Genomic DNA, 13,892 nt, shown 5'->3' with positions numbered 1-13,892 from the left:
ATTCTGAACATTTTCATTAAATTGTTTTGTGTGGCTTTTCACAAATAACAGCAACAAAATGTGCAGTCATGTTATGATTCTTCATTCTTAAAACTGAGTCTTAGTTCTAAAAATGCATTTCCATTTCATCAGGGAGAATCTATACAGGCTACCTGATCCATTGAAGTCAGCAGCAGATTTAATAGGAGGCAAAGGTTCACAGTGAAATACGTGACTTTTTGAAGAATTTTCTAAATTATGTTAGTATTTCAAAAACAGGAAACTGAAATTACCCTTACAAATATGACAGTGCTGGCTGAATAGCTGACCAAAATATTAGCTGTAAAGAACTCTGAACAAAACCACTTAAGAACTCAAAAATAGTGATCAAACCAGACTCCTAGAAAATAATAACCATTGCAGTATTAAATAGAATCCATTTAGCCAAGTATCAAGCTAGTGTCTCTATTATTGTTGCATTTAATTTTTTGTATAGTATTTATTGAGAATATAATTTAGGTATTTCTCTGCAAGGACCATTAAGGAAAAGGTAAAGAAAATCCCCACAACATTGAAAAACTAGTTGCTAATGATTTATTTCCACAATGCTCGGGCCTTATGTCCGATCATCATGAGTTACAGCATCCTAATCTTGACTGTGTATTATGTCACAGCAGCAGAATTCTGATTCTTAATTGTTTATGTTGCTACAGTGGGTGCCTTTGATCCTGTCATGGAAAGTGGTCACAGCAGATTTAAGTCTGTTGAGTTGAGGCGCATCTTGCAGCACTGCAAGAGAAGTGATTTCTGGCGCTGCAGATTTTCACCATTATTTTTCTAAAATTATCTAGTGCTTTAGAGGTCTTTCTGACCCTGGATCCCTTCCTTTTATTGTGGTGCAGGGCACTGCTTCCTGGTGAGTAACAATGACTCGAACAAGGAAGGTTAGCTAAGCTGCCAGGGAGTTTTTTGTTCCTGTCATTAATATTGCCCAGAGGCCAGATTCTGGGGAGCAGTTACCATCTCTTGTCTCTTAAGGCAACAGACATCCTCAGAGCCCTTGTCTTTTGGGTGGATTGGCTGTCAGGTGTGGAATGACTTGGGTCAAGCACCTCTCATCTCTTCAATGTGAGAGGTCCTGGGTGCGATCTTTCTATTTTGCCAAGTTTTGTGAACTTGTGGCTCTGATAGTCCTCCTCCTGTCCATCGTGAGGACAGCTGTAACTGATAAAGCTGTTAACTGACTGTGAGCAAAAGATGTAACGTGAACTTCAGTGCGTTTAAATGCATTTATACATCTTTAAAGCACTTTGCATTGTTTCTGTACTGAAATGTGCTATACAAATAAATGTGCCTTGCCTTTAACTTTTTCCCATTTTTGTTATATTACAAACCCACAATTCAACGCATTTTATCAGGATTCAAAGAGACAGACATAAATGTAAAGTAGAAGTGAAATATAATTTCAATTGCCTTTAGACATTCAAGTCTCAAAAGTAGGGTGCAAATCTTTATTCAGCCCCCTAAATCGATGCTTCTAAAAATCACCTTTAACTGCAGTCACAGCTGCCAGTCATTAAAGAGAGCACCAGCATCTGTTTTCATGTCCTGCCATAGATACTCAAATGGATATAGGTTTGGACTTGGATTATGCCATTATGCTTTGATCTAAGTTATTTAGTTGCAGCTCTTGCAGTATAGTGACATTGACCTGCTGAAAGGTGTTACTGGTCTTTCAGCCAATAGCAGGTTTTCTTTCAGGGTTGTTCTATAGTTAGCACCATCCAACTTCCCATCATATTTCACCAGCTTACTTTTCCCTGGTGGAAAAAAAACACATCTTTACAGTTTTCCACCACATATATGCCTCTTTTAAAAAACATTTTTTTACATGAATCCGTGGAGACAAGCTGCCTTTGAGCTCCGTCTGGCCGTTCATAAATCACAGGTTGAGACAATGACATGACTTTTCAAAAATTAAGCAAGCACTGCAGGATGACAGAAGGTATTGTGCAGCTTGGACCTCAGGACTACACACAAAATTCGCATTGAAATTCTCCCCATGCCATTCTTTTCAAAAGAATAATGGTAGCCCAACCCAGTGTTGCAATCCTGGTTTTGTCTCCTGGGACTTCAAATGGTTTCCTTTAAAAATATCTTTCTTGTTGTCAGTGATCTATAATGACCAGATTGATAGATTGCAGGACTACCGGTTGTTTTGTTGACAGATTCTCCCACTTTAGCTGTGGATCTCTGCAGGTCCTTCAAAGTTACCATGGACTTCTCCTCTCCTTACCGAGCCCGCCATGTCATGGAGGGTTTGGTAATATGTTGTTATCTTTAAACTTTTTGATAAATTATTGAAGAGTGATCAGCACAAAGCTGGCAATCATAAACTTATTTATATTATCCCTGACCATTCTGTTGTGCTCATTTGTCTTGTTGAAAACATTTCTTTCTTTTTCTGGGGAGTTCTAAAAACTTTTGAGGCCTTCACAGGACTACTACATACCTCTTAAAACATCCAAGAGGTATGAATACTCTTACGAGGCATTGCATACTGGAAAGGCTTCTCATATACGATATTCCACCCACATCAAGGGCACGTTTTATATTGACTAGGAAATATATATTTTAAACACAGTGGCGTTTTCTCAGGGAATGTTAAACATCAACTAAGGGCATCTTTCACTAGGTCCGTTTATGAGTATGAAATTAAAAATTATGGCACAGTAAGGGCCGTCTTTTTCTTTTAGTGTCTGGTCTGGTGTGATTGCTGTAGGAGTTGATATAAAAAACAAACAGCTTCAAGCAAACCTTCTCTCTATCTCAGCATGCCATGCCACCTTTGAAGGTAAAGCAGCCAGCCAACATCTCTTGGTCTGTTTTTTAGGCTTGCTAATATCTCCAGGCTCCTGATGTCATTGTGGGATTTGAAAATGTTATTGCTTATCTCACTTTCCTGCACTCTGTTTTAGCTATGTTGCTCAACTTACACACTGGTCGCTTTGTGTTACGGGCTTCAGCATCTGCTAAGGATATCGGGAATATTCACATGCACAACAATAACATAAGAATGACAATAAAGCAGTTATACTATAAAGTGTCTTTACGAAAGAGGAAGTCATGATTGGATTGGTGCAAATAAGCAAGGTCTTGGCATGGCTGACTGTTAAGTGCTCATCAGCATGACGATCTGACAGGAGAAACTGTCTCTCTGGCGGCTGCTTTTTGTAAATGGCACTCTGTAGCGCAGACCTGAAGGTAAATGTCTAACGTTTTGTTCTTTAAACGTTTAGTAACCAAACTCTTTACACTCTGAACAGTTTGGTTTTTAAATATTTAAAGTGTCAGGCAGCTCCTTAATCATAGGAGCTCTTATACAAACATGTCCACAGCAGAACTCTGATGTCAGGTAACCTGTTGCTTTTTGATGTTCCTAGAACTCTTGTGAGTTGAGAAGGAAGAATGTTCTCTGCTGTGGCTCCCAAAATTTAGAATGATCTTTCCTAATACCTTAAAGGATTTTAAGTCTCTTTTACACTGCAAAAACAGAACTAAAAATAAGTTAAATTTTCTTAAAATAAGTGTATTTGTCCTTGATTTGAGCAGGTAAATAAGACTATTTGCCAATGGAATAAGATTTTTCCTCTTAAAATAGGAACAATTCATCTCCATCATCTTATTCCAAGTGCAGGATGTCTAATTATCTTATTTTAGGGGTAAAGATACTCATTCCATTGGCAGATAATCTTATTTACTGGCTCAAATCGAGGACAAATAGACTAACTTTTAAGAACATTTTACTTGTTTTTGCATCCGTTTTTGCAGTGTAGGATGCATTGTTTTAACTTGTCTTTTAATCACAGTTGAGTAGGAGCATCAGGCTGATTTTTATTCTTTTATTCTTATATTTAATCTTTCTTTTATTTTTCATATATCTTTATTGTTTTAATTGCTCTTATTTTATTAGTTGTACTCTAGATGTTTTCTGTTTTTTCCAATTTTATTTATTTTATTCTATAGATTTGTACAACACTTTGGTCACTTTAAGTGTGTAAAATGCTCTATAAATAAAGGTTGAATGATTAATTGATTGAGTGATTGATATTATGTGGTGGTGTTCAATATCAGTTGAGAAAGATGTCATACATTTAAATTATTTAATGCACAACACTATATCACTATGTTTATATATCATAATATATATAATATTTAGCCAACATCAAAAAGTGTCAACAGCTTGTATTTTGTTATGATTCAAAAACTATTAAAAAAGTGAGATAGGTCTATTATTAAAGCAAAAAAGTAGACTTTCTTCCTAAATCATGAAGTTGATGCATATTTAATTCTGTCTTGGTATGAAAGCATGCATTTCAATATTGAAATTATTAACACAAGGGTTACATAAATATTAAAGCCCATATATAATTGTCTCTTGCAGAGGAGTTCTGAAATTTCAAGGTCAAAGGTCCATATCAGATTTCTGATTGGGGTCAAAGATTTGGAACAACTAATAATGAGCAAATCCCTTTTATTAAATGTGCTTACAGCATACAATTAAAATAAATATCAATGTATGCCTACGGAGTGCAGTCCATGATCCTTAGTAGCTCTCATTGTGATAGAAAAGCATAATGAACAATGTTAAATTAAGTTTGATCATCTTCATTCATTTTCATGCAATTTTTTTACACATAAGAATATTTCTTTCAAATAGAATTTGTTTCTGTTTCTCCAAATTCAATTAGTTTTTATTTGTTCATAGAAATATTTAGCAGGTTTTATAAATTAACACTAGCCAGAGGAACACATGAACTCATCATTAGTCACAATAATTAGTCACAATAATTAGTCTTAGATCTAGTCTCATGTCCAAATCCATACAAATATGAGCTTCTAAATGAGCTTCAAGAAGTCAAAAGTGAAGTTAAAAATAATTTGAATTGGGCATTTCTTTTTTAAATTAGGCTCAACAATTCTGTTGTTGTATGAGTTTTTGTGATATGAATGACCCTTTTTCTCAATATGAAAGATTCAAAGCTGGAAGAAAATAAACCCATAGTGGAAAAAAAAAAATCAGTAATTGGTCAGTTGGATGTATTTTCTGTTTCATAATTATAGTGTGTTGCAGATTTGCAACATGGCACAATGTTATGTTTCAGATGCTTCACACATAATTATTTTAACAGTATGAAAACAGTTGGATACAAAAAAACAGCGATGATTCTAACCAAGTTAAGGTCAGTGTAGTTCTATTTTATCCAAAGAAGAGGTCGATTTTTGTTCTGCAGTTTCACTAAAGCAATGTGAGACATGGCCTGACAAAGGCGATGCTTGCTCATACATAAAAACTGTGAAGGAATGCAGCCCCCTCATTCGTCTCAGTGAGGTCACTGTGTGACACAGCGGAGGTGCCAACTTAGCGGGCCAGTTACCAAGGAGACCGGGCACTTATGTGAACATGATGATGGGATGATTCTGCTGTTTACCTTGTGGTCATTTCAACAGAGGATTAAACGTTTCTGGGTGTTATAATAATTTTACCAGCTAGATAAACTCATGCTTTCCGGTTATCTTGAAAGCTCTTTTTTGATCTATGAGTTTAAGTTATTTCATCACTTCAGCGCCTTCAACAACATGATCCCATCCAAACAATCCCCTTGAGTTATGTAAAATGAAGAGTAAGAGTGAATGTGAACTTTTAGTGTGAGAGGTGATCGGTTTAACAAAGAAATCATACACAAGCGCCTTGCAAAAGTATTAACATCCTTTGAAGTTTTTGACATTTTGTGTTCTTACAACCACTGAATGTAATGGATTTTTCTGGGGGTATATTATGTGCTAGACCAATGCAGAACACTGCATGATTGTGAAGTGGAAGGAAACAAAAAAAAAAATTTCGATCAACTCTGACCTATTTCTCAGTCCTTGCTGAGGAAAAACATTCCTACAATCAAATCTATTTTTATGTATAAAGCACATTTAAAAAGAGCAAATGGTTTAATGTTGTATATTAAAATAATAAGTGAAATAATAAAGTAAAAATAGACATAAAACAATATTAAACAACACAACTTATGAAAAAGAACTAGCAACTCATGCTGGGATGAACACCGGGGAATAAAGATGAATCTTAAAAAAGGATTGAAAAGAAGACAGTGTAGGAACCTGCCTAACACGTAGAGGCCTGATCACTGCTGAACGTCAGCCCCGTCTTTGGAGCGGCCCTAAGCAGCTGGTCAGCTGACCTTAGAGTCCCTGCTGGAGAGCACGTAAAGCAAGTCCAAGAGACAGGGTGGCACAAGGCCATTGAGACAATAAAAAACAAATAAAACACTCCTAAAATCAATTCAATAAGACACAGGGAGCCAGTGAAGAGAAGCCAGCATAGGGACGATGTGTTCTCACCTGTGTGACCGAGTTAGACGAGCAGCTGCATTTTTGACAAGCTGAAGGCAAGAGATGGCAGTCTGTCTGACCCCGAAATACAGCACGTTACAAAAATCAAGGTGTGATCTAAAAAAGGCTTGGCTGATTTTTTTCAAAAGCTTGCCTGGAGAAAATGCACAGTATTATGCAACCGCCATCATGTTTTACCGTGGGTGAGATGTTCTAAGGATGATGTTTGAGGTTCATTTTTTAAAGGGATCCGTGATTAGTTAAACTAAAATATGTTGTGATTTTCCTATTAACTTAAGATTTGCTGTTTGTAATACTTAAAAAACTCATAATTTCTTCAAAAATTGTATATTGTTATATTTTTCACCATGGAGGCCGCCATTTCTACACCGGTGCAATGCATGCTGCTTTGGTGACGTGGTTAGGTCCTACTGGAATGAAACCTACAGAGTTAAACACAGGAAGCATAACATTACCCCATCTTGTTTTTTACCATATTGTGTGTGACTGGTATGAATTTAGAGAATGCAACAGGGTTTCGCTGGTGGTTGTGATTTCGAAACAAAAAAACACAACAGAAAAAGTGAGGTGAGTCTTTATCGCTTCCCACATGAAGAAAAAAGAAAAGCGCCGTTGGAAGAAGACAACTTCCAAAAGACCCATATTTGTGCTCTCAACACTTCTCTCCAGAAGAAGGGTAACTGAGGTGGAGATTACCTTTGCAAGCTAAAACCAACTGCCATGGCAGCTATTTTTATCCATAAAGCGCCCAAACACTGCTTTTTTGAGCGAAAGACGCTGGGACAAACATCAGAGACAGGCAACACTGGAAGCCCTTTTAAATAACGAAGGTACTGCCACTGCCGCCAGTATCAAATGTGAAATCATGGACCCGACACTGGACCGAAGACCAGACCCTAAAAACCGAAAAACGGAGCGGTCAGATCCTAAGCAGGTGTTAATAGACCTGACACTGGACACAGCGCACTCACACAATCCTGTGTCGTTCATCGTTTCATTATTTTTTATTTATTATTATTATTATTACATTAGAACATTGTGATCAATTTAAATCCGCTCCGATTCACACTGAAAATGTTTAACGTTGCTCATTGCTGTTTTTTTCAGGACAGCTCTCACGCTAGGACCCAGGATACATAATTTACCCGGATTGCATTGCAGCATAAACAACATGGCGACGTCTGTGTAACAATATTTTATTTAAATATATAAAACCTAAACAGCTTACATTATTTTTACTGTATTGATTTTACATCTAAAATAGATATTTCTCAAATAAAGTCCATTGTTGAGAAATTGTGAATCCCTTAAACACATTGTTTTTTGCGTGTAAGCCGAGAAGTTTAATTGTGATCTAATCTTACAAATTCAACTTTTTTTGCATATTTGCTGTGTGTTCTACATGACTTGTGGCAATCCTCTAACAGGACTTCTTATTCATTTCATTCAGCAGTAGAAAGTATTTAATAAAACCCCTTTTCTTGCCTCAGCTGAAGAGCTCAGCAGCTCGTCCAGAGTTACAGAAGGCCTTTTTCTGCTTCTCTGACTGGTCTGACTGCTCAATCATTTGGTAGGTAAGTAGGTTTGCAGTTGCGTCATACTCTTTACATTTTGGATGATACATTGAACGGCGCTCCCTCTTCTCAACTGTAACTCCACCCTGTCTAGTGAGTTACTTGACTTGACACTTTTTTTTTTAAATTAATGTTCTCATTAATTTAAAAAAAAATTCAATAATATGATTTCAGTCACAGTGTCCAAATACACAGTGGTATTTGGGGATATGTCTTTGTTTGATGGTCATCAAACAACTTTGTTTGCATATTTTCGTCATGACTATACTTTTGTTCCTAAACCTGTTTGGAAGTTTTATGTAATGTGGAAAATTGGCATAATAATCCATTGCTTTTTCATGAAATATGTGGTGTGAAAAGTCTAAAGAAGCCTATTACTCGGTTTAAGTGAAAGAAAACATCTACAAAAACAGACAAAGAGAGGGCTATTACACGTAACACCTACATTTTCTATCTGCATGATGGAGTCAAACAACAGAGAAGGCACAGATCTTCCAAGTTGTTTCCTCGGAAAGTAATTCAACTTGGATGGGATTATGAAGCCAGCTGGTCCCGGGCAGTTCAAAGCTGCCTGTTTTACATTATTTACCAACATCAAATTATTTTCCATAATTAGATTTTTTCCAGAGCTGCACTGGGAATCCTTCCAGCCTGCATAAAGTTGAATAAATGAATTACATGCTGAAAAGAGGAGGGTCAGTTTTGGGTGAAAACTGTACATACTGTAACATCAGAGCAGAGCTGTTGGTAACTTATTATGGAGCTTTTTTATAATGACAGCCTTGATAATAAATACATCATGTGAAGATATCCAATTAATTTGGATTTTTCTTCATCGTGCAGGTAGCTATGATATAGTTATGAAAATGTATGTGTTAAGACTAACTATGCTTTAAAAAATAAACAGTATGTCCTTTAAGTACAAATTCAAGTGAAACTAGACATAATTGGGCCTAACACCAACAGTTTATATATGATCCTTGGTATGGAATATACATCGACACATTGGTTGGATACATATGCCACGTCGGCTGATATAAAATGATTTTGAGGCAAAATTGCAACAATATTCTGCATGGGGTTAAACATAAATGTACACCAATCAGGCACAATATTATGACAAGGGAAATTAACATTGTTTATCTCTTCATCCTGGGACTTGAAATGGATGCAATACATTAGGCAGCAATTGGAATTTTTGTACGAAGCAGATAATGGTCCAGCACAAGGATTCGAACAAGTCTGGTAACGACCAAATTATGACTGGGATAGTCTTGGTTTTCAGTTATAAATATATATCAAAGATGTCTGTGAAAGTAACAGTGGTGAACCAGCGACAGAGTTAAGGGCTTATTCATGCACTTGGGGAGAAAAGGCTTTTCCAAGTGATTTGAGGCACCTTAGTGCAGACTGCTGATTCTGAGCAGCAGTTTGTGTTATGATTATGATGGGAATCATAACACAAACGTAACTGCAGGTTGTGCCTATGGAGCTGCATAGCTGTAGATCAGTCAGAGTACCCATGTAGGTCATGATGTTATGCCTAATTGGTATATACTGTTAGACATCATGGTGAAACTCTGTGAATGGACGCACCCTTATCATGAGTACAGCTTTCCTGATGTCACGGACGCCATCGTAGACCAAACGGGACGCATCAATAAATTCGTTCTCCTCAAAGGCCTGTGGGGGATTTGTACTCAGCGCCTCGATCGCCACCTCCACCTGTTCAGCAAAACGTGGCATGACTGCAGAAGAAGAAGTGAGAAAAAAGTGGTTAATTTTAGCCATCTGCTTTTTAAATAATAAAAAACGACTTATAAGTTAAAATTTGTAGTAAATTTAGTCATGTTATTGACTCATCGCCTTGTTTGAATAAATGATCACAACCTCTTTCCACAAAGTATCACAGCAAAGATCTTCCTGAATGGCAATATTCCTTTCAACCATAGTCCAGTGCAAGCTCTTTTAGTCTAATTATGTGGATCTGTGACTAACTAAGGAGATAAATATGCACAGTAACGTGAGTCCAGACTGTCAAATCATAATGTCAGCGAAAGGAAACATTCATCAAAGTCTTTTTGAGCCAAACAAAAGCCCTCTGACACAAAACCCCTTTTGACCACAAAAATAGCTGTTTTTTGTTCTCAATATAAACGGGTGGGAGTTGATGGAGGAGCTTTACACTCTTTGTGCGTTTCTGTTGAATTGTGCTGAAAATGAATGGGCTCTTCATATTCAGGAATATTGACTATATGTTTCAATATTTAGCAGGCCACGTTTCTATTAGTTCTTCTGTTGTGATTTGTAATAATTGTGAGACAGAAAATCATCATACCATTAGCAGCCATTTACAGATCTAGACGGTCAACAGACAGAAAAACACCCTTGCATACTATTTGTAATGAAGGGCTTCTTTGTACTCTACGAGCATGCAACAGCAGTATTATTTCTGATTATGATTTTGGTATACAACTATTTTTTATGCAATCCCCATTAAAAACTAATTTTAGTAAAGATTTTAGTTCGAAAATAATGAGGGGCAGAAAAAGGTAGTTCATTTTGTCAATAAATAGTATACTTTTGGGGGACAGAAAAGCAGAAAATATGTATGATTAAAGATTGATTTAGTTTCCCAAGAGCAAATACCTGGATTGATTTAAAAGAACATCCTTTTTTGGAAAGAAAAAAATCATTTAATGAGGACAGATGGATGATAAAAAGAAAAATATGGGGAAAGACAAATAAAGTACTGCGGCTTGGCTGGTTGACTCTAACGCGAAAGCCAACTGCATGGTTTCATTATTATTCTCCAAATTATCCTGCTCACTTACATATAGAGCAAGCTAAATCAATTATCCCATTTGCACTTAAGGTGCATCTGCAATGTACCTATTTGTTTGATATAAAACATAGTATATTTCAACAAACATAAAACACACTACAAAAAAACTCTTTTGCCTTTTTCTTTTCATTTTTAATTCAGTTTAATCCACTTACTGCAGAAGCGTAAAATAGGCTTTTGGGAATTGCTGGGAAGGCGATTTAAATAGAAATATTTAAATGTTCTCCGAGCTCTTAATGAGCAAAGTTGCTGGTAAGAAGCAATTTCACTCATTCCAGTTGAAAAATGATGAAGGGAATTAAATGTGACCATGTAGGAATGGATTTTTTCACCCGCCAGGCTTAAACGTAGTTAAACTGAGTAGTTATGGAAGTACAATGAGAGCATGAAAACTTCAAAGCAGAGGCCTTGTGCCCCGGTGACGTGCTTAATGAGATATACGCAGCACTGCTTCAACCTTTTCTGGTGCATAAACCTTAATTTCACATCCAAAAACCTCAATTTAAACACAACATTACGACAGCTAAAAAATAATAATGTTATCCAGAAAAAAAAATCCGAGATTATTCTACAATATACAGCCTGTTCAAAAGTTTCCCAAAAATTAACGACATAGCTCTTTATGGACTAGCTTATATAAAAAGTTAACTATACGTTCCAAATTTATACACATCACTTATAAATCAGTCGACAAAAACATAAAAAATTGCGAACAAGATTCATGTGTAGATTTTGTTCAAGTATTTTCGTTTGTAAATGAAAATTCAAGTGAAAACCATTGAAAGACTAGTATCAGAATGAGGCTAAGTCTCTTAGTAGTTTCATTCATAAGTGAAAATAAGATACAATAGTAAAAAGTATTAAGCTGAGGCAGCTCAGACATCAAATTCGAATGTGGCCGCAACATACTGAGAATAAGAAGCCCTGCAGCATTACATACACCATTTGGTCCGGTATGTCTTTTCATCCCTCCATAAGATGCTGGAGAGTGACAGTTTGCTGAGAGATGTCTGCTTTCACTCCTGGACCCAATATCTTAGCAAAAGAATATGTATGGGTAAAGAGAATTGAAACTACCAAATTGCCAATCTTTTATGTATGCTAAATGGGGTGCCGCTGGCACAGGAGTTAGGGAATTTGTCTTGTAACCGGCTGGTTGCTAGTTGAATCCCCTGCTCTGACCATCTCAGTCTTTGTGTTGTTGGGCAAGACACTTCACCCGGATTGCCTGCTGTCAATGGTCACAGGGGCCGGTGGCACCGATGTATGCCAGCCAGGCAGATTTCCTGTGTTGGCCCCTCTTGGGCACCTTTACTTTGGGTGGTCCCTTTGGGCATTTGGGGTTTTGGGTCCCCCGGCGCCTGCCTCGTTACTCTTGGGGGGGGGGGGGGGGGTGGTCTTGTCTTTGGCTCTTCACAACCACTATTGAGCATTTTTCACATGGATAAACCTGACAGATACAAGTGCACTCTCAAAAACAACTACAGGTGCTGGGTTCCAGGTACTGAGGGATTCACATAAAGAAAGCCCATATTTTTATCTTCAGCCACCACATTATACATGTTGAATATACTTCAGTGATGGTATCAAGGTGTTCCTTTATTGTATCTGTAATACTATATCGGTTGGTTGTGCTGTTCTTTTTAGATCTTTCTTTGCAGGTGATGAAGCAGACAAAAGGTGTTTTATTATTCTCTCCCTTTTATCTCCTCTTTCTTTCACATTTTCTCCTTTTTTTTCTTGTTTTTCTTTTCCTCTTCTACTTTCTCATTGTAGTGTCAATATAATATGAAATACTCCCTGCATGAATTATAATAAAACTATTTACATGCATAAATCAAGCGGATTACTATGGCGAAAGCCGTACTTCTCCACTTGTGAAAGTAAAATTTGTTGGTCTCTTTTTGGCATTAAGACAACAATTTTTATTGCCACTTTGCCAGACAGGACACTGTTAAAAAAAGTTAAATAAAAAAAAAAAATAACATACTTTAGCTCACCACCGTCAGTGGGTTAATGACTGACTATAGTGTAAAGCGCTTTGGGGTTGATAGACTTGATAAAGCCCTTTAACAGTACAAGCCAAGCGAATACTCTTACTACTCGAGTCAAGTTTATTTGTATAGCACATTTCAGCAACAAGGCAGTTCAAAGTGCTTTACATCAAAATCACAATATAAAAACAGCATATAGTCTATTTCTTCATTCAATTCAGCCTGCCAGTCAATGCATTTAAACAGGTACAAAATGCTTAATCTAACATAGAACATCAATGAATCTGTGTCTGCAGTGATCTGTTAATAATGTTAATAATTTGAAGGGATTGGGATGGCCCCTGTGATCCACAGGTGCTGTTTACTTTGTTAAAAGCTTCCTGTCCACTTCAATAACTCCCTGCAGCCATCTAAAGGCAGCAGGACCAATTTGTTGACAAATCTACATTGTCTAATTTGAAAAGAACGGCCCCCAGAGCGCTTTGCCATTACGCAGGAAAATCTAACGTGTTTATATTTTCTCAAATCTTTTGCAAATCACTGTTGGCTCATGTTCCATTTAATACTTAAGGTATACATGTGTCACATTTTAGGATATTTGTAGCAGTTCTTTCTTTTCTTTTCTTTTTTTTTTTGGGGGGGTGGAAAAGCAGGATTGATGTGACTACATAAACCAAGATGTGTTTTAAAGTAGTTTCATCTTCACTGTAAGAGAGTATTTTTCTCCAGCTGCACATAACTCAGAATATCACAAAAACATGGCTTGCTTGAGAAGACTCGTTATATTTGAGAAGCTTTTTCTCATTATGCTTCATTGCGATTGGCACAGCTGTTTTAAGGCAAATATATTGAGGATGTGACTAATCCACAGTATAAGAGTGTTTGCACAGTTTGTTTTGTGGTAGCTTCCTAATCTACAAAATTCAGTGATTTAAAACTTTGCATGTCTAAAAACCAGTGTAGCAGTGTCTTTATTGTCCCAATGAACACACCTGGCTGCAAATCTGCTGAGTATCACACCCAAACAGGACATTCGGGAACGTGAATCTCAGATATAACTCAACAGAAGCCAATCAG

At 36.8% G+C, this 13,892-nt stretch overlaps 1 protein-coding gene across 3 annotated transcripts in view; it reads right to left on the bottom strand.

Moving 5' to 3' along the window:
* Positions 1 to 13,892, bottom strand: part of ctnna2 (catenin (cadherin-associated protein), alpha 2) — a 378,523-nt gene that overhangs the window by 37,325 nt on the left and 327,306 nt on the right. For all 3 annotated transcript variants that reach the window (XM_036136991.1, XM_036136992.1, XM_036136993.1), the window contains one exon: positions 9,573 to 9,724. In XM_036136991.1, coding sequence (XP_035992884.1) covers positions 9,573 to 9,724 — 152 coding nt within the window. The remainder of the gene's footprint in view (positions 1 to 9,572; positions 9,725 to 13,892) is intronic.

Source organism: Fundulus heteroclitus, chromosome 5 (assembly GCF_011125445.2).
Source record: "Fundulus heteroclitus isolate FHET01 chromosome 5, MU-UCD_Fhet_4.1, whole genome shotgun sequence".
NCBI lineage: Eukaryota > Metazoa > Chordata > Actinopteri > Cyprinodontiformes > Fundulidae > Fundulus > Fundulus heteroclitus.
The sequence above is the reverse complement of the archived record's forward strand: the minus strand, read 5'-3'. Positions and strand labels throughout refer to the sequence as shown.